The 21,363-nt window shown below is 31.1% G+C and overlaps 2 protein-coding genes across 2 annotated transcripts; both read right to left on the bottom strand.

The window, feature by feature from the left end:
* Positions 1–5,081: 5,081 nt before the first annotated feature.
* On the bottom strand, positions 5,082–6,416 carry LOC131635588 (hypersensitive-induced response protein-like protein 1). The gene is made up of 4 exons (XM_058906222.1): positions 6,094–6,416; positions 5,899–5,990; positions 5,721–5,817; positions 5,082–5,443 (listed from the first exon to the last, which is right to left on the bottom strand). Exons 1-4 carry the CDS (start codon positions 6,401–6,403, stop codon positions 5,082–5,084), a joined length of 861 nt encoding a protein of 286 aa, XP_058762205.1. The 5' UTR covers positions 6,404–6,416.
* Positions 6,417–15,077: 8,661 nt separating this feature from the next.
* Positions 15,078–20,133, bottom strand: LOC131635591 (hypersensitive-induced reaction 1 protein-like). The gene is made up of 5 exons (XM_058906224.1): positions 20,125–20,133; positions 16,090–16,399; positions 15,895–15,986; positions 15,717–15,813; positions 15,078–15,439 (listed from the first exon to the last, which is right to left on the bottom strand). The coding sequence occupies exons 2-5, from the start codon at positions 16,397–16,399 to the stop codon at positions 15,078–15,080; spliced, it is 861 nt and encodes a 286-aa protein (XP_058762207.1). The 5' UTR covers positions 20,125–20,133.
* Positions 20,134–21,363: the final 1,230 nt, after the last annotated feature.

Below are 21,363 nucleotides of genomic sequence, written 5' to 3'. Positions count from 1 at the left end.
AAAAAGTAATGAGTTTTTTTAGTTTACTACAATAAGGTCTATAGAAAATTTTGGTTTAGTTCCTCAACTTGCCATCAATTATTCTCACATTATATAGGGCCAATATAATCTATTATTATCTATATTAAGACAATGACCGATATTATTTACCATATAATCAATTACTCTCACATTATACTTTTAGTTCCCGAACTAAACGGAACTAAAAGTATAATGTGAGAATAATTGATCATCAGTTATCCAACTGCATCCATTTATGATTTCTAAACGGAACTAGAGCATCTATTATTAGTACCCGAACAAAATGATGGTGTCTTCTGTGGGAATCGACTTCTGATTCATACGAGTTTCACAAATCCATGTTCGATTTCCAACTCTATCACGGGAACACAAAAGATCTAAAGTTGGATTCTTATGATCTCATAGCCAACTTCTAATTTTCTAGTTCGCAACCTTTTTAGGTCACCGAATCAAGAATAAATCAAGACATGACAAATATATTTGGGTCCCGAACAAAACAATGATGCCATATCTAGCAATTTTTCAAGCAACAGGCGATTTCCTAGTAACAACATTAGTTCTTGCCCAAAGAAAGGATCTATTGACTGCCTCAACACTCTTGATGACTTGCTAGGGGACGGGCAGGCATTGCATCCAAAAATTTCCAATAGAAATCAACACACTCTTAATGAGTTGTGTTGTACCAGCAAAACTCAACAACCGAGAACTCTAATGCCTGCTTCTGTTAACAATTTTATCCACCATGCCTTTAAAATTATTAATTGATAGCATCTTGCTATTTTGAGGCATGCTAAAATATCTAAATGGTAAAAGGGTCTTCCTCAAACCCGATTGCCTCCTTAATTTCATGCTTAATATTATCCTCCACATTACCAAAATAAACTTTTCACTTGCTATTATTTACAATAATCTTGTTGACTCAGAGGAAGCTTTAAAAGTTTGCATTACAAGCAAGCATAACAGAGATGATGTCCATACTTTCAATTCCTAACTAAGTTTATTCCTCGTGGGAGAGTATTATTCTTTTACACCCCTTTTAATCGCCCAAACACACCCACATAAAGCGCTACACTTTCAAAAGTAACCACGAAACCTCTTACAAACACCTAAACTGCCTATTTGATGTCTATCCAATATTCATCTTTAGGAGCGTCGCGTCCAAGGACTATGTTTCAACTGTGATGCAAAATTTATCCCTGGTCATAAATGTGCATCTGGCAAATTTCTCTTATTGATTGATGATGAGGAATCAATAATAGAGGAGTCAATGGAACTTTTTGACGACACTTTCACACTAACTGAATCAGATGAGACTTTATTTCAACTATCTCCTCAAGCTGCTAATGGAAATTTCCCCCCTAAGACCCTCAAATTTTAGGGAATTATTATTGGCCTAACAGTCACAGTTCTGATCGATACCGGAATCACTAACACCTCAGAGATCCCTAATTTTATTTGTAATGGTTGGTAATGGTTCTAAATTAATTTTCTTGGGACTTTGCCCTCAAGTCCCAGCCACCTTACAAAATAGTTTGTTTACAATCCCTTTCCACTTACTTCCTATTGAAGGTGTTGATGTAGTTCATGGGATGGAATGATTACGCACTCTTTGTCCTCTTATGGCTGATTTTTCTATCCTTAAAATATCCTTACAAAACAATAGAAATCACATCACTATTATAGATGAACCTAAATCCCTTTCATCCCACTCAACCTACAATCGTCATTGTCATCTCATCAACAAAGATTCGATAGCTTCCCTTTATTTGCTCCTTTACCAGCCTGCTTCAGAACATGAATCAACTCCATCATCAAACAACACCACTTCCCTTGACTCTTTATGACCTTCCCTTCCCCAAAGAATTTCTACCATTATCAAATACTTTACTGAAATTTTTGAGCAACCCCAAGGCTTACCCCACCTATACAACATGATCACCATATACTCATCTTACCAAACACTACCCCCGTTAATGTCAAACCTTACGGATACCTTCACTTGGAAAAAAGAAGCCATGACATCCACTATCAAAGACATGCTTCAAGAGGGTATCATAAAACCCAGCAACAACCCTTACTCTTCCCTAGTGTTATTAGTAAGAAAAAAGATGGCACTTGGCATATTTGCGTTGATTATAAAGCGCTCAACGCCCTCACAGTTCGTGACAACTTCCCAATCCCTACCATAGATGAACTCTTTGATGAATTAGTTTTAACAACTATTTTTTCTAAGATGGATATCACCAAATTAGGGTCACATCAGTGGATACTCACAAAACTACATTCAGAACATTTAACGGACACTGTGAGTTTTTGTCTATGCCTGTCGGCTTAACTAACGCTCCTATTTCTTTTCAATCGGCGATAAATTATTTGCTTATCCCTTACTTATGACGATTTATATTAGTTTTTTTTATGACATTCTAACTGATAATTCTTGCCTTTATGATCATGCTTATCATTTTAAGTTGATTTTAGAGTTGCTTTTATTCGATCAAGTTTATGCCAAATTTTCAAAATGTGTTTTTGCTGTTCCTAAATTTGATTACCTAGACTAGCCGCAGCCTCGTTCACTCACTACACTCAGGGTTTTTTAGGCCTCACGGGTTTTTATCGATGATTTGTTCTTCATCACCCCTATTTTGCCGCTCCTCTCACTGATTTATTGTGTTCCATTAAAATATCATGGAGTACATCAGCTGAATCACCTTTTACAACATTAAAGAGAAAAATGACAGCAACTCTGGTGCTTTCTTTTCCAGATTTCTCTCAGATCTTCGTCCTTGAAATATATGCTTCAGCTTTGGTCGTTAGAGTAGTATTATCACAACAAGGATATCCCCTAACGTTCTTCATCAAGAAACTATGCAACCGGTTACAAGCTTTGTCAGTTTACGTGCGCGAAATGTATTCCATCAGAGAAGCTGTAAAAAATGGCGTCATTATTTAATAGGCAGTCAATATCACATATATACTGATCAAAAGAGTTCGAAGAATTTGTTAGTCAACTATTCAAACTTATGAACAGCAAAAGTGGGCAGAAAAACTACAAGGATTTCATTTTGAAATATTTTACAAACTTGGAACACCCAATCAAGTTGCCGACGCCCTAAGCCCCATATAGCCAGAAGAAGAAGCCACCCTTTATCTCCATCTCACCCCTCATTCCACTCCATGTATATGCCATCGATATCAATCTTACAGTGACTTAGTGTACCATGTTTTCTGACTATCAATGTTGGTTGAATTCGCAACAACTCCTTTCGTCATCATTGTCAATTGGGTGCCAGACATTCTCATGTGATGTCGCTCTTTGATTCCACTACGTTGGGAAATTTTAATCCTATTCCCCATCATCATCTCACTTCTGTTGTCGTCATTCTCAGGAGATGTTGCTTCTTTGATGCCATTCCATTATGTAGAAAGATTTTTGAAGTGTTGTTCTTTGAATCCACTATGTAGGAAGAATTTTAACTCCATTCACTGTCATCGCCTCACGGCCTTCACTATCATTCTCATGTGATGTTGCTCTTAGAATTGAGATTAAAGATGTCTTTTTTTGTTCTACATTTTTTTTCTTTCACTATAATTTTCTAAACTAAAAAAAAATAATCTTTTCACCAACATTTCAAATGTATTGTGTACTAATCACATAATACACGTTTTATATAAATATATTTTATATTTTTTTAAAAAAATATTTTAATGTGCGCGGGTAAGAATCTAGTATAACTAAATCTACATATATCTTTAAAATAATAAAAGTATAACTATGAATATGAAAAATATAACACATGAAGATAGTAACCTCATATAAATGACAACTACTGTAGTAATTAATAATAAATTTTTTTATTAATAAATAAATTTACAACAAATAAATTGGTATGAAGGAAAATTTCTGATAGGAATAAATATATAAATATAATAAAAATTTGGTTTTCCAGAGAAAAATTGAATTTATAACTGTTACATTGTGAAATGTAATGTATCTTAATGTATTTAAATTTTAGGTAAAGAGTAATTGTTTTTAGTTGAAAATCAACTAAGAATTGTGTAAGTTACACACACAATTTTTTTTGTAATTAAAATGAAACAAGTCTATAATAATAAATATATGTAAGATATTAATTTAATTAAGAGTTGGAGGATTGTCTAAATAATAATCTGCAATTTAATTAATAAATAAATAATTTTATAATGAATAAAGTGGTCGGAATGCATTTGTTTATATAACTAAATCTATGGATATCTTAAAAAATAACATAACTATCAATTTTCAAAATATATCGGATCAGGATAGTAATTTCAATTAAATACCACTATGGTAATAATAAATAATAATTAGATTTTATTAGTTCATAAAAAAATTTGTAATAAGTTATTAAGTTTAATGGATATGCACTGACAGTATAAAACAGTTTTACACTGTCATCAAATAGAAAACAAACAATTTGTTATGTCATTAAAATATTTTAAAAATAAAAGTGTGATAGAATTGCATACATGGTTGTGATTGGTTGACAGTGTAAAACTATTTTACACTCCCTTTTCTCTAAGTCATTTTTATAAAAGTAAATTACACATACGAATAAATATATAGACGTAATCCTAAAATTATTGTATGAGAAATAATACATTTTAATAGACGTTCATATGTAGATCGGATTCCATTTAAAATGTTTTTTATTTAATTTGATTTGGAGGGCATTAATTTTTTTCGTTGAAAATAAACTAAAGAATTGATATTTTTTAAATGAAAAATAATCTATACTATTAAATATGTATAAGTGTAAAACGTAATCCATTTTTAAATTTTATTTTAGTTATGATAAAAAAAACTTAGATAGATATAAACTAAAGAATTGATAGTTTTTTCCGTAAGAAATAATTTATACTCAAAACTAAAGTATTATGCAAAATAATATTAAAAAAATTAATTCACAACAAATATGAAATTGTGTATGTTAAGTATAAGAAAAATTGCATTCAAAGATATGTTTTAGGATGAAAAATAATTCAACAATAATAAATTATGGACGAAATACGAGAACTAAAAGCTACTGATGAGGTAGAGAACCCTGAAGAAGTCCGTCACGGATTTGGCTAGCTACATCACGAACAGCACCAGGTCCATGTGGAATGAACACAGCAGAAGACTTGGAGTTAGCGCCGATATCTTTCATCGTATCGAAGTACTGTGTCACAAGAACCATATCCATGACATCTTTTGCAGTTGTGCCTGGTACATTAACAGAAAATCCAATCACACTGTCTCTCAAACCATCCACAATGGCTTGACGTTGGCGAGCAATACCCATCCCAGAGAGATATTTTGACTCAGCTTCCCCCTCAGCCCGCTTAATTTGTAATATCTTTTCAGCCTCTGCTTTCTCATTAGATGCAACTCTCATTCTTGCAGCTGATCAAAGATATAATACAATATAAAAAAAATATGGCAATCCATGGACAAAGCAGATATTCCGGGGTAGAGAAACATGCTAAACAAACCAAAGGACAAAGTAATGGCAACAAAATTAAATTTAGGACAAAACTAGATTAAGAATAAAAGCTTGTATATTACAAGTATCCTACATGGTTTTCCATACATGCATTATGCACCATGGAAAAGAAAAGATAGGCATTCATTCAAATAACTATGCTGCGTTGAGTGACATCTCATGGTTAAAAAAAATTACCTGCATTGATTTCATTCATAGCTCGTTTCACATGCTCATCAGGCTCTATATCAGTAATGAGTGTTTGAACAATTTCATATCCATAAGCTGACATAGCCTGTGGAGAGGGTTCAAAGTTACACAAAACAAAATCTCAATTCACCTTATCAATAGATACTAATTGTAACAACAAACAAACCTTCTCGAGTTCTTGTTCCACAACTTTTGCAATTTCATTTTTTTGCTCAAAAGCATCGTCCAAGTTGAGTTTTGGAACACTTGCCCTAATTACTGCAACGAGAAAAGATTTTTAATTATCAAAGCTAATCATTTACATATTTTAAAACTATTTATTGCATGTTTATCTAATTCTAAGCAAGGTTTTGGTTTATACCATCATACACATAAGCTTGAAGTTGTGTTCTAGTGTCGGTAAGTTTGTAAAACGCATCACTGGCTCTTTCTGCCAAGGCACGGTATTGAATGGAAGCAACAACGTTGACAAATACATTATCCTTTGTCTTGGTTTCACATTTGATATCCAACTGCTGTAGCCGAAGAGTCACGTGACCAGCAATTCTTTTTCCAAAGAACCATGGTACACAATGGCATCCGGGTTGGAGCACCTTTTCAAATTTTCCAAATCCTTCTTTTATACCAACTTTGGATTGGTCAACTTGCACACAACAAACAAGATTTCCCATCTGCTTTGCGGAAAAGGGAATATGTACAACAAAGTGTAATAATCACTATTGCATTGAGAATGATTCACCGAATTCATATCATTAATATAGTGGTTTCAAAATGTGGGTGAACAAAAATAACAAATTGCAGGTCATGAATTTACTTTAAAAAGGAAAAATATGTCATTGACAACTTATATTAGGTGGAATTGAGATCATGATCATACCGTGAAAACAAATAGATACTATTTCTACATTATTATTAATAATAATAATAATAATAATAATAATAATAATAATAAAACCAATAAAAATAATAATTAAATTTACATTAATAATTAATAATAACAACAAGAATAATATTTTTTTTAAAACAATTTCTATATTAAAAAATCAGTAATATATGATTAACTATTTTAATAACAATTAATCTTCTTTCTTTTAATTTCTTGCCTCTCACATTAAAGAATTAATAGTATAATTACAAACATAATTTAAATTGCCTACAAAATAATTTTATATGCAAATAAAAATTTAAATATCAATTATTATAATTTAGTCTACTATCTAATGATAATTTAGTCTACCAATATTTGGCATAAAGTTTCTTGTTGGATGGATGTTACTGAGTTTATCTCAGTGGAGGAGTTTAAGAATCTTTTTCTCAATATTGATAAGATCAAGAATAGGGTGAAGAGGAAAATAGCAGAAGTTGTTTGGTAAGAGACTATTTGGAGTATTTGGTTAATTAGGAATGAGTTCATTTTTAACCAAGTTAAGCCTTTCTTTGTTGAATGTATGTCTGCTATAGTTTTTAGATCGTGGATTTGGTTATCGTCGTGTAGTTCGATAAGATCAGGATGCAAATTTTCCACATGGAATATTCACCCTTCCCATTGTTTTGGGAGATGAGGTTTTTTGTCTTGTATTTCGGTTGAGAAGCCTTCTTCTCTTTTAATAGAATAGAAATCTTGCCTATTAAAAAAAGTAATGAGTTTTTTTAGTTTACTACAATAAGGTCTATAGAAAATTTTGGTTTAGTTCCTCAACTTGCCATCAATTATTCTCACATTATATAGGGCCAATATAATCTATTATTATCTATATTAAGACAAAGACCGATATTATTTACCATATAATCAATTATTCCCACATTATACTTTTAGTTCCCGAACTAAACGGAACTAAAAGTATAATGTGAGAATAATTGATCATCGGTTATCCAACTGCATCCATTTATGATTTCTAAACGGAACTAGAGCATCTATTTTTAGTACCCGAACAAAATGATGGTGTCGTCTGTGGAAATCGACTTCTGATTCATACGAGTTTCACAAATCCATGTTCGATTTCCAACTCTATCACGGGAACACAAAAGATCTAAAGTTGGATTCTTATGATCTCATAGCCAACATCTAATTTTCTAGTTCGCAACCTTTTTAGGTCACCGAATCAAGAATAAATCAAGACATGACAAATATATTTGGGTCCCGAACAAAACAATGATGCCATATCTAGCAATTTTTCAAGCAACAGGCGATTTCCTAGTAACAACATTAGTTCTTGCCCAAAGAAAGGATCTATTGACTGCCTCAACACTCTTGAAGACTTGCTAGGGGACGGGCAGGCATTGCATCCAAAAATTTCCAATAGCAATTAACACACTCTTTATGAGTTGTGTTGTACCAGCAAAACTCGACAACCGAGAACTCTAATGCCTGCTTCTGTTAACAATTTTATCCACCATGTCTTTAAAATTATTAATTGATAGCATCTTGCTATTTTGAGGCATGCTAAGATATCTAAATGGTAAAAGGGTCTTCCTCAAACCCGGTTGCCTCCTTAATTTCATGCTTAATATTATCCTCCACATTACCAAAATAAACTTTTCACTTGCTATTATTTACAATAATCTTGTTGACTCAGCGGAAGCTTTAAAAGTTTGCATTACAAGCAAGCATACGAGATGATGTCCATACTTTCAATTCCTAACTAAGTTTATTCCTCGTGGGAGAGTATTATTCTTTTACACCCCTTTTAATCGCCTAAACACACCCACATAAAGCTCTACACTTTCAAAAGTAACCACGAAACCATTTACAAACACCTAAACTGCCTATTTGATGTCTATCCAATATTCATCTTTAGGAGCGTCGCGTCCAAGGACTATGTTTCAACTGTGATGCGAAATTTATCCCTGGTCATAAATGTGCATCTCGCAAATTTCTCTTATTGATTGATGATGAGGAATCAATAATAGAGGAGTCAATGGAACTTTTTGACGACACTTCCACACTAACTGAATCAGATGAGACTTTATTTCAACTATCTCCTCAAGCTGCTAATGGAAATTTCCCCCCTAAGACCCTCAAATTTTAGGGAATTATTAATGGCCTAACAGTCACAGTTCTGATCGATACCGGAATCTCTAACACCTCAGAGATCCCTAATTTTTTTTGTAATGGTTGGTAATGGTTCTAAATTAATTTTCTTGGGACTTTGCCCTCAAGTCCCAGCCACCTTACAAAATAGTTTGTTTACAATCCCTTTCCACTTACTTCCTATTGAAGGTGTTGATGTAGTTCATGGGATGGAATGATTACGCACTCTTTGTCCTCTTATGGCTGATTTTTTATCCTTAAAATATCCTTACAAAACAATAGAAATCACATCACTATTATAGATGAACCTAAATCCCTTCCATCCCACTCAACCTACAATCGTCATTGTCATCTCATCCACAAAGATTCGATAGTTTCCCTCTATTTGCTCCTTTACCAGCCTGCTTCAGAACATGAATCAACTCCATCATCAAACAACACCACTTCCCTTGACTCTTTACGACCTTCCCTTCCCCAAAGAATTTCTACCATTATCAAATACTTTACTGAAATTTTTGAGCAACCCCAAGGCTTACCCCCACCTAGACAACATGATCACCATATACTCATCTTACCAAACACTACCCCCGTTAATGTCAAACCTTACGGATACCTTCACTTGGAAAAAAGAAGCCATGACATCCACTATCAAAGACATGCTTCAAGAGGGTATCATCAAACCCAGCAACAACCCTTACTCTTCCCCAGTGTTATTAGTAAGAAAAAAGATGGCACTTGGCATATTTGCGTTGATTATAAAGCGCTCAACGCCCTCACAGTTCGCGACAGTTTCCCAATCCCTACCATAGATGAACTCTTTGATGAATTAGTTTTAACAACTATTTTTTCTAAGATGGATATCACCAAATTAGGGTCACATCAGTGGATACTCACAAAACTACATTCAGAACATTTAACGGACACTGTGAGTTTTTGTTTATGCCTGTCGGCTTAACTAACGCTCCTAATTCTTTTCAATCGACGATAAATTATTTGCTTATCCCTTACTTATGACGATTTATATTAGTTTTTTTTATGACATTCTAACTTATAATTCTTGCCTTTATGATCATGCTTATCATTTTAAGTTGATTTTAGAGTTGCTTTTATTCGATCAAGTTTATGCCAAATTTTCAAAATGTGTTTTTGCTGTTCCTAAATTTGATTACCTAGACTAGCCGCAGCCTCGTTCACTCACGACACTCAGGGTTTTTTAGGCCTCACGGGTTTTTATCGATGATTTGTTCTTCATCACCCCTATTTTGCCGCTCCTCTCACTGATTTATTGTGTTCCATTAAAATATCATGGAGTACATCAGCTGAATCAGCTTTTACAACATTAAAGAAAAAAATGACAGCAACTCTGGTGCTTTCTTTTCCAGATTTCTCTCAGATCTTCGTCCTTGAAATATATGCTTCAGCTTTGGTCGTTAGAGTAGTATTATCACAACAAGGATATCCCCTAACGTTCTTCATCAAGAAACTATGCAACCAGTTACAAGCTTTGTCAGTTTACGTGCGCGAAATGTATTCCATCAGAGAAGCTGTAAAGAATGGCGTCATTATTTAATAGGCAGTCAATATCACATATATACTGATCAAAAGAGTTCGACGAATTTGTTAGTCAACTATTCAAACTTATGAATAGCAAAAGTGGGCAGAAAAACTACAAGGATTTCATTTTGAAATATTTTACAAACTTGGAACACCCAATCAAGTTGCCGACGCCCTAAGCCCCATATAGCCAGAAGAAGAAGCCACCCTTTATCTCCATCTCACCCCTCATTCCACTCCATGTATATGCCTTCGATATCAATCTTACAATGACTTAGTGTACCATGTTTTCTGACTATCAATGTTGGTTGAATTCGCAACAACTCCTTTCGTCATCATTGTCCATTGGGTGCCAGACATTCTCATGTGATGTCGCTCTTTGATTCCACTACGTTGGGAAATTTTAATCCTATTCCCCATCATCATCTCACTTCTGTTGTCGTCATTCTCAGGAGATGTTGCTTCTTTGATGCCATTCCATTATGTAGAAAGATTTTTGAAGTGTTGTTCTTTGAATCCACTATGTAGGAAGAATTTTAACTCCATTCACTGTCATCGCCTCACGGCCTTCACTTTCATTCTCATGTGATGTTGCTCTTAGAATTGAGATTAAAGATGTCTTTTTTTGTTCTACATTTTTTTTCTTTCATTATAATTTTCTAAACTAAAAAAAAAAATCTTTTCACCAACATTTCAAATGTATTGTGTACTAATCACATAATACACGTTTTATATAAATATATTTTATATTTTTTTTAAAAAATATTTTAATGTGCGCGGGTCAGAATCTAGTATAACTAAATCTACATATATCTTTAAAATAATAAAAGTATAACTATGAATATGAAAAATATAACACATGAAGATAATAACCTCATATAAATGACAATTACTGTAGTAATTAATAATAAATTTTTTTATTAATAAATAAATTTACAACAAATAAATTGGTATGAAGGAAAATTTCTGATAGGAATAAATATATAAATATAATAAAAATTTGGTTTTCTAGAGAAAAATTGAATTTATAACTGTTACATTGTGAAATGTAATGTATCTTAATGTATTTAAATTTTAGGTAAAGTAAGAGTAATCTACTTAATATAAATCCAAGGTTGTCATGATGGCAACCCTAGCCACATGTCACCTTGGTAGCAACTCTAAACATAAACCCTAATTGTGTTTTTACTAATTATCCAACCCTAATTATGTTTTTACTAATTTATCCTTATATTAAAAATTAATAATAATAATAATAATAATAATAATAATAATAATAATAATAATAATAACAATAATAGTAAACAAAATAATAATAATAATAATCATAATAATTCTAATTATACTTAAAATAATAAACAAAATAATAACAAACATTAAAAATCTAGGTATCCTCAGTTTTTATAGTTAATCTTTTTACAAATTCTCCACATTAACTCCAAATTAATTTTTATTATTACTAAATATATTTTGTTAAAACAGTAGAGTACGTATTATCTCAAAAAAAACACGGTGGAGTATGATTAACCATCATTAATCACATTAATACAATATAATTTACATTTATATTAATTAATATTTTGTAACTCCCAAATATATATTAAGTCATTTTTAATCACTCACCTCTTCAATTAATGTACCATTAAATTATTAATGGATTATTTTTTATTTTTTTTATAAATCACTCAACTGTAACTTTTTTAGTTACAAATCTAAAAATTAAACATATAATTTCTAATATCATTACATTTTTAAAATTATAATAAAAAAACTAAATTTTTTACTTATTTCATTCATTTTTTCAGTTATTAATTAATTATTTTTCTAAAAAATAATTGTTATAAATGATTAACATTATTTTATTTAAATTAAAAAAATAATATAATTGAAAGTAATGTAGTTAATAATGGGTAAACAATTGAAATAAAAAATTATGAATATTAAACATTAATTTTTGTGTTACCCCTTTTTTTTAAAAAAATTCTCCACACGTTAGTCAATTTTTTTATTGCTTAATATATTTTGCAAAAACGGTGGAATAAAATCTCACAAAAAAAAATAAAACGGTGGATTATAATAAATATTACAATTATGAATTTAGTAAAACGGAATTTAATCATCATTAATGAATTCACCTCATATTAAAAATCTAGGTATCCTCAGTTTTTATAGTTACTCTTTTTACAAATTCTCCACATTAACTCCAAATTAATTTTTATTATTACTAAATATATTTTGTTAAATCAGTAGAGTACGTATTATCTCAAAAAAAACGGTGGAGTATGATTAACCATCATTAATCACATTAATACAATATAATTTACATTTATATTAATTAATATTTTGTAACTCCCAAATATATATTAAATCATATTTATATTAATATTTTTGTTATTCTTTATAAATACCTCCTTCATTATTTCTATTTGGCCATCTCATCATACACATATCTACATTTAGTCATCTCTTCACACAGATAATTTTTTAAGTAGATTAGTCAAAATGACTAACAATGTTTAATATTGAAAACATAACATTAACATACTGTATTTTGTATTTTTATTTTACATGATAAATTTTTTGTTTTATTGTTGTTTTGTTGTTTGTAGATATCCTTCCATGATAACTCCAGTATGAAATTTTGGGTGGCAAAATTGAAATTAACTTGAAGGTTAGAGTACTATTATACCTCATTGCACAAATACAACGCATAATAAAAGTCTCCATATGCTTTTATTATTTACATACATAAAGCGAATGGAATAGATACATTGACAAACTGGCAAACCAATTACATATCCTACAAAGTTTTATCGGATGTAACATGCTACCAATTATATAGTTTGAGAGATTTAGATGCATGCCAGTTGTTCTTTTGTAGTTTTTTTATTTTTATATTTTGGGTCTTGACCCTCTCTACCTTACCAAAATAAAAGAAGAAATATATATATTTTTTTATAATATTCAGTATTACTATAATAAAATTCTGGCATTAAACATATTTATATTATGTTATATTTAAAAAATTTATATTTTTTTTAAGTTGATTGTATTGAATATGATTATATTTTTAACTTAATTACATTTTATGTTTGCTTTGTTAGGAACTTGGATTAAAAACCTTTTACTATAAAATATTTTATTATATAGAATGAGAAAAATTCTCTCTCTCTATATATATATATATATATATATATATATATATATATATATATATATATATATATATATATATATATATGTAACACTGTATTACAAGAATAATAGAATTTTTTTTCAATCTTTTTCAGAATCTCAATTGTATTATATTTTGTAATAAGTATTTTGTAGATTGTATTTTTTTTATTAATTATTCAATTTTAAATATAATGTAAAGAGAATAGTAGACCACAAAATATGAAATATGTGAGATAAAAATATATTGTATAAAATAAAAAATAAGTGTATTTTTAAATTGGAGGTAACAATTTGAAAACATGTTATACTTATTTAGTAAGATTTTAATAAATTCATAATAGTTTTCATGCTGTCTTTGATTTATAAAATTCCACGGAAAACACCAAAATGTAAATTCATAATATTAATTATTATTATTATTATTATTATTATTATTATTATGAGTATAAATTATATGTAATTAAATTTACTAAAATATATATTATTTAAAATAATATTTGAGGTAAAGATAAATAAATCCCGTGCAACGCACGGGCCATACTTCTAGTTGTTTTTAGTTGAAAATCAACTAAGAATTGTGTAAGTTACACACACAATTTTTTTTGTAATTAAAATGAAACAAGTCTATAATAATAAATATATGTAAGATATTAATTTAATTAAGAGTTGGAGGATTGTCTAAATAATAATCTGCAATTTAATTAATAAATAAATAATTTTATAATGAATAAAGTGGTCGGAATGCATTTGTTTATATAACTAAATCTATGGATATCTTAAAAAATAACATAACTATCAATTTTCAAAATATATCGGATCAGGATAGTAATTTCAATTAAATACCACTATGGTAATAATAAATAATAATTAGATTTTATTAGTTCATAAAAAAATTTGTAATAAGTTATTAAGTTTAATGGATATGCACTGACAGTGTAAAACGGTTTTTCACTGTCATCCAATAGAAAACAAACAATTTGTTATGTCATTAAAAAATTTTAAAAATAAAAGTGTGATAGAATTGCATACATGGTTGTGATTGGTTGACAGTGTAAAACTATTTTACACTCCCTTTTCTCTAAGTCATTTTTATAAAAGTAAATTACACATACGAATAAATATATAGACGTAATCCTAAAATTATTGTATGAGAAATAATACATTTTAATAGACGTTCAAATGTAGATCGGATTCCATTTAAAATGTTTTTTATTTAATTTGATTTGGAGGGCATTAATTTTTTTCGTTGAAAATAAACTAAAGAATTGATATTTTTTAAATGGAAAATAATCTATACTATTAAATATGTATAAGTGTAAAACGTAATCCATTTTTAAATTTTATTTTAGTTATGATAAAAAAAACTTAGATAGATATAAACTAAAGAATTGATAGTTTTTTCCGTAAGAAATAATTTATACTCAAAACTAAAGTATTATGCAAAATAATATTAAAAAAATTAATTCACAACAAATATGAAATTGTGTATGTTAAGTATAAGAAAAATTGCATTCAAAGATATGTTTTAGGATGAAAAATAATTCAACAATAATAAATTATGGACGAAATACGAGAACTAAAAGCTACTGATGAGGTAGAGAACCCTGAAGAAGTCCGTCACGGATTTGGCTAGCTACATCACGAACAGCACCAGGTCCATGTGGAATGAACACAGCAGAAGACTTGGAGTTAGCGCCGATATCTTTCATCGTATCGAAGTACTGTGTCACAAGAACCATATCCATGACATCTTTTGCAGTTGTGCCTGGTACATTAACAGAAAATCCAATCACACTGTCTCTCAAACCATCCACAATGGCTTGACGTTGGCGAGCAATACCCATCCCAGAGAGATATTTTGACTCAGCTTCCCCCTCAGCCCGCTTAATTTGTAATATCTTTTCAGCCTCTGCTTTCTCATTAGATGCAACTCTCATTCTTGCAGCTGATCAAAGATATAAAACAATATAAAAAAAATATGGCAATCCATGGACAAAGCAGATATTCCGGGGTAGAGAAACATGCTAAACAAACCAAAGGACAAAGTAATGGCAACAAAATTAAATTTAGGACAAAACTAGATTAAGAATAAAAGCTTGTATATTACAAGTATCCTACATGGTTTTCCATACATGCATTATGCACCATGGAAAAGAAAAGATAGGCATTCATTCAAATAACTATGCTGCGTTGAGTGGCATCTCATGGTTAAAAAAAATTACCTGCATTGATTTCATTCATAGCTCGTTTCACATGCTCATCAGGCTCTATATCAGTAATGAGTGTTTGAACAATTTCATATCCATAAGCTGACATAGCCTGTGGAGAGGGTTCAAAGTTACACAAAACAAAATCTCAATTCACCTTATCAATAGATACTAATTGTAACAACAAACAAACCTTCTCGAGTTCTTGTTCCACAACTTTTGCAATTTCATTTTTTTGCTCAAAAGCATCGTCCAAGTTGAGTTTTGGAACACTTGCCCTAATTACTGCAACGAGAAAAGATTTTTAATTATCAAAGCTAATCATTTACATATTTTAAAACTATTTATTGCATGTTTATCTAATTCTAAGCAAGGTTTTGGTTTATACCATCATACACATAAGCTTGAAGTTGTGTTTTAGTGTCGGTAAGTTTGTAAAACGCATCACTGGCTCTTTCTGCCAAGGCACGGTATTGAATGGAAGCAACAACGTTGACAAATACATTATCCTTTGTCTTGGTTTCACATTTGATATCCAACTGCTGTAGCCGAAGAGTCACGTGACCAGCAATTCTTTTTCCAAAGAACCATGGTACACAATGGCATCCGGGTTGGAGCACCTTTTCAAATTTTCCAAATCCTTCTTTTATACCAACTTTGGATTGGTCAACTTGCACACAACAAACAAGATTTCCCATCTGCTTTGCGGAAAAGGGAATATGTACAACAAAGTGTAATAATCACTATTGCATTGAGAATGATTCACCGAATTCATATCATTAATATAGTGGTTTCAAAATGTGGGTGAACAAAAATAACAAATTGCAGGTCATGAATTTACTTTAAAAAGGAAAAATATGTCATTGACAACTTATATTAGGTGGAATTGAGATCATGATCATACCGTGAAAACAAATAGATACTATTTCTACATTATTAATAATAATAATAATAATAATAATAATAATAATAAAACCAATAAAAATAATAATTAAATTTACATTAATAATTAATAATAACAACAAGAATAATATTTTTTTTAAAACAATTTCTATATTAAAAAATCAGTAATATATGATTAACTATTTTAATAACAATTAATCTTCTTTCTTTTAATTTCTTGGCTCTCACATTAAAGAATTAATAGTATAATTACAAACATAATTTAAATTGCCTACAAAATAATTTTATATCCAAATAAAAATTTAAATATCAATTATTATAATTTAGTCTACTATCTAATGATAATTTAGTCTACCAATATTTGGCATAAAGTTTCTTGTTGGATGGATGTTACTGAGTTTATCTCAGTGGAGGAGTTAAAGAATCTTTTTCTCAATATTGATAAGATCAAGAATAGGGTGAAGAGGAAAATAGCAGAAGTTGTTTGGTAAGAGACTATTTGGAGTATTTGGTTAATTAGGAATGAGTTCATTTTTAACCAAGTTAAACCTTCCTTTGTTGAATGTATGTCTGCTATAGTTTTTAGATCGTGGATTTGGTTATCGTCTTGTAGTTCGATAAGAACAGGATGCAAATTTTCCACATGGAATACTCACCCTTCCCATTGTTTTGGGAGATGAGGTTTTTTGTCTTGTATTTCGGTTGAGAAGCCTTCTTCTCTTTTAATAGAAATCTTGCCTATTAAAAAAAAAGTAATGAGTTTTTTTAGTTTACTACAATAAGGTCTATAGAAAATTTTGGTTTAGTTCCTCAACTTGCCATCAATTATTCTCACATTATATAGGGCCAATATAATCTATTATTATCTATATTAAGACAATGACCGATATTATTTACCATATAATCAATTATTCTCACATTATACTTTTAGTTCCCGAACTAAACGGAACTAAAAGTATAATGTGAGAATAATTGATCATCAGTTATCCAACTGCATCCATTTATGATTTCTAAACGGAACTAGAGCATCTATTTTTAGTACCCGAACAAAATGATGGTGCCGTCTGTGGGAATCGACTTCTGATTCATACGAGTTTCACAAATCCATGTTCGATTTCCAACTCTATCACGGGAACACAAAAGATCTAAAGTTGGATTCTTATGATCTCATAGCCAACTTCTAATTTTCTAGTTCGCAACCTTTTTAGGTCACCGAATCAAGAATAAATCAAGACACATGACAAATATATTTGGGTCCCGAACAAAACAATGATGCCATATCTAGCAATTTTTCAAGCAACAGGCGATTTCCTAGTAACAACATTAGTTCTTGCCCAAAGAAAGGATCTATTGACTGCCTCAACACTCTTGAAGACTTGCTAGGGGACGGGCAGGCATTGCATCCAAAAATTTCCAATAGCAATCAACACACTCTTAATGAGTTGTGTTGTACCAGCAAAACTCAACAACCGAGAACGCTAATGCCTGCTTCTGTTAACAATTTTATCCACCATGCCTTTAAAATTATTAATTGATAGCATCTTGCTATTTTGAGGCATGCTAAGATATCTAAATGGTAAAAGGGTCTTCCTCAAACCCGGTTGCCTCCTTAATTTCATGCTTAATATTATCCTCCACATTACCAAAATAAACTTTTCACTTGCTATTATTTACAATAATCTTGTTGACTCAGAGGAAGCTTTAAAAGTTTGCATTACAAGCAAGCATAACAGAGATGATGTCCATACTTTCAATTCCTAACTAAGTTTATTTCTCGTGGGAGAGTATTATTCTTTTACACCCCTTTTAATCGCCCAAACACACCCACATAAAGCGCTACACTTTCAAAAGTAACCACGAAACCTCTTACAAACACCTAAACTGCCTATTCGATGTCTATCCAATATTCATCTTTAGGAGCGTCGCGTCCAAGGACTATGTTTCAACTGTGATGCAAAATTTATCCCTGGTCATAAATGTGCATCTGGCAAATTTCTCTTATTGATTGATGATGAGGAATCAATAATAGAGGAGTCAATGGAACTTTTTGACGACACTTTCACACTAACTGAATCAGATGAGACTTTATTTCAACTATCTCCTCAAGCTGCTAATGGAAATTTCCCCCCTAAGACCCTCAAATTTTAGGGAATTATTAATGGCCTAACAATCACATTTCTGATCGATACCGGAATCACTAACACCTCAGAGATCCCTAATTTTTTTTGTAATGGTTGGTAATGGTTCTAAATTAATTTTCTTGAGACTTTGCCCTCAAGTCCCAGCCACCTTACAAAATAGTTTGTTTACAATCCCTTTCCACTTACTTCCTATTGAAGGTGTTGATGTAGTTCATGGGATGGAATGATTACGCACTCTTTGTCCTCTTATGGCTGATTTTTCTATCCTTAAAATATCCTTACAAAACAATAGAAATCACATCACTATTATAGATGAACCTAAATCCCTTCCATCCCACTCAACCTACAATCGTCATTGTCATCTCATCCACAAAGATTCGATAGCTTCCCTCTATTTGCTCCTTTACCAGCCTGCTTCAGAACATGAATCAACTCCATCATCAAACAACACCACTTCCCTTGACTCTTTACGACCTTCCCTTCCCCGAAGAATTTCTACCATTATCAAATACTTTACTGAAATTTTTGAGCAACCCCAAGGCTTACCCCCACCTAGACAACATGATCACCATATACTCATCTTACCAAACACTACCCCCGTTAATGTCAAACCTTACGGATACCTTCACTTGGAAAAAAGAAGCCATGACATCCACTATCAAAGACATGCTTCAAGAGGGTATCATCAAACCCAGCAACAACCCTTACTCTTCCCTTGTGTTATTAGTAAGAAAAAGATGGCACTTGGCATATTTGCGTTGATTATAAAGCGCTCAACGCCCTCACAGTTCGCGACAGTTTCCCAATCCCTAAAATAGATGAACTCTTTGATGAATTAGTTTTAACAACTATTTTTTCTAAGATGGATATCACCAAATTAGGGTCACATCAGTGGATACTCACAAAACTACATTCAGAACATTTAACGGACACTGTGAGTTTTTGTTTATGCCTGTCGGCTTAACTAACGCTCCTATTTCTTTTCAATCGGCGATAAATTATTTGCTTATCCCTTACTTATGACGATTTATATTAGTTTTTTTTATGACATTCTAACTTATAATTCTTGCCTTTATGATCATGCTTATCATTTTAAGTTGATTTTAGAGTTGCTTTAATTCGATCAAGTTTATGCCAAATTTTCAAAATGTGTTTTTGCTGTTCCTAAATTTGATTACCTAGACTAGCCGCAGCCTCGTTCACTCACTACACTCAGGGTTTTTTAGGCCTCACGGGTTTTTATCGATGATTTGTTCTTCATCACCCCTATTTTGCCGCTCCTCTCACTGATTTATTGTGTTCCATTAAAATATCATGGAGTACATCAGCTGAATCACCTTTTACAACATTAAAGAGAAAAATGACAGCAACTCTGGTGCTTTCTTTTCCAGATTTCTCTCAGATCTTCGTCCTTGAAATATATGCTTCAGCTTTGGTCGTTAGAGTAGTATTATCACAACAAGGATATCCCCTAACGTTCTTCATCAAGAAACTATGCAACCGGTTACAAGCTTTGTCAGTTTACGTGCGCGAAATGTATTCCATCAGAGAAGCTGTAAAAAATGGCGTCATTATTTAATAGGCAGTCAATATCACATATATACTGATCAAAAGAGTTCGAAGAATTTGTTAGTCAACTATTCAAACTTATGAACAGCAAAAGTGGGCAGAAAAACTACAAGGATTTCATTTTGAAATATTTTACAAACTTGGAACACCCAATCAAGTTGCCGACGCCCTAAGCCCCATATAGCCAGAAGAAGAAGCCACCCTTTATCTCCATCTCACCCCTCATTCCACTCCATGTATGTGCCTTCGATATCAATCTTACAGTGACTTAGTGTACCATGTTTTCTGACTATCAATGTTGGTTGAATTCGCAACAACTCCTTTCGTCATCATTGTCCATTGGGTGCCAGACATTCTCATGTGATGTCGCTCTTTGATTCCACTACGTTGGGAAATTTTAATCCTATTCCCCATCATCATCTCACTTCTGTTGTCGTCATTCTCAGGAGATGTTGCTTCTTTGATGCCATTCCATTATGTAGAAAGATTTTTGAAGTGTTGTTCTTTGAATCCACTATGTAGGAAGAATTTTAACTCCATTCACTGTCATCGCCTCACGGCCTTCACTATCATTCTCATGTGATGTTGCTTTTAGAATTGAGATTAAAGATGTCTTTTTTTGTTCTACATTTTTTTTCTTTCACTATAATTTTCTAAACTAAAAAAAAAAATCTTTTCACCAACATTTCAAATGTATTGTGTACTAATCACATAATACACGTTTTATATAAATATATTTTATATTTTTTTAAAAAAATATTTTAATGTGCGCGGGTCAGAATCTAGTATAACTAAATCTACACATATCTTTAAAATAATAAAAGTATAACTATGAATATGAAAAATATAACACATGAAGATAGTAACCTCATATAAATGACAACTACTGTAGTAATTAATAATAAATTTTTTTATTAATAAATAAATTTACAACAAATAAATTGGTATGAAGGAAAATTTCTGATAGGAATAAATATATAAATATAATAAAAATTTGGTTTTCCAGAGAAAAATTGAATTTATAACTGTTACATTGTGAAATGTAATGT

The sequence above is a fragment of the Vicia villosa genome, unplaced genomic scaffold (assembly GCF_029867415.1).
Source record: "Vicia villosa cultivar HV-30 ecotype Madison, WI unplaced genomic scaffold, Vvil1.0 ctg.001514F_1_1, whole genome shotgun sequence".
NCBI classification, from domain to species: domain Eukaryota; kingdom Viridiplantae; phylum Streptophyta; class Magnoliopsida; order Fabales; family Fabaceae; genus Vicia; species Vicia villosa.
This window is presented reverse-complemented; position numbering and strand designations above follow the sequence as displayed.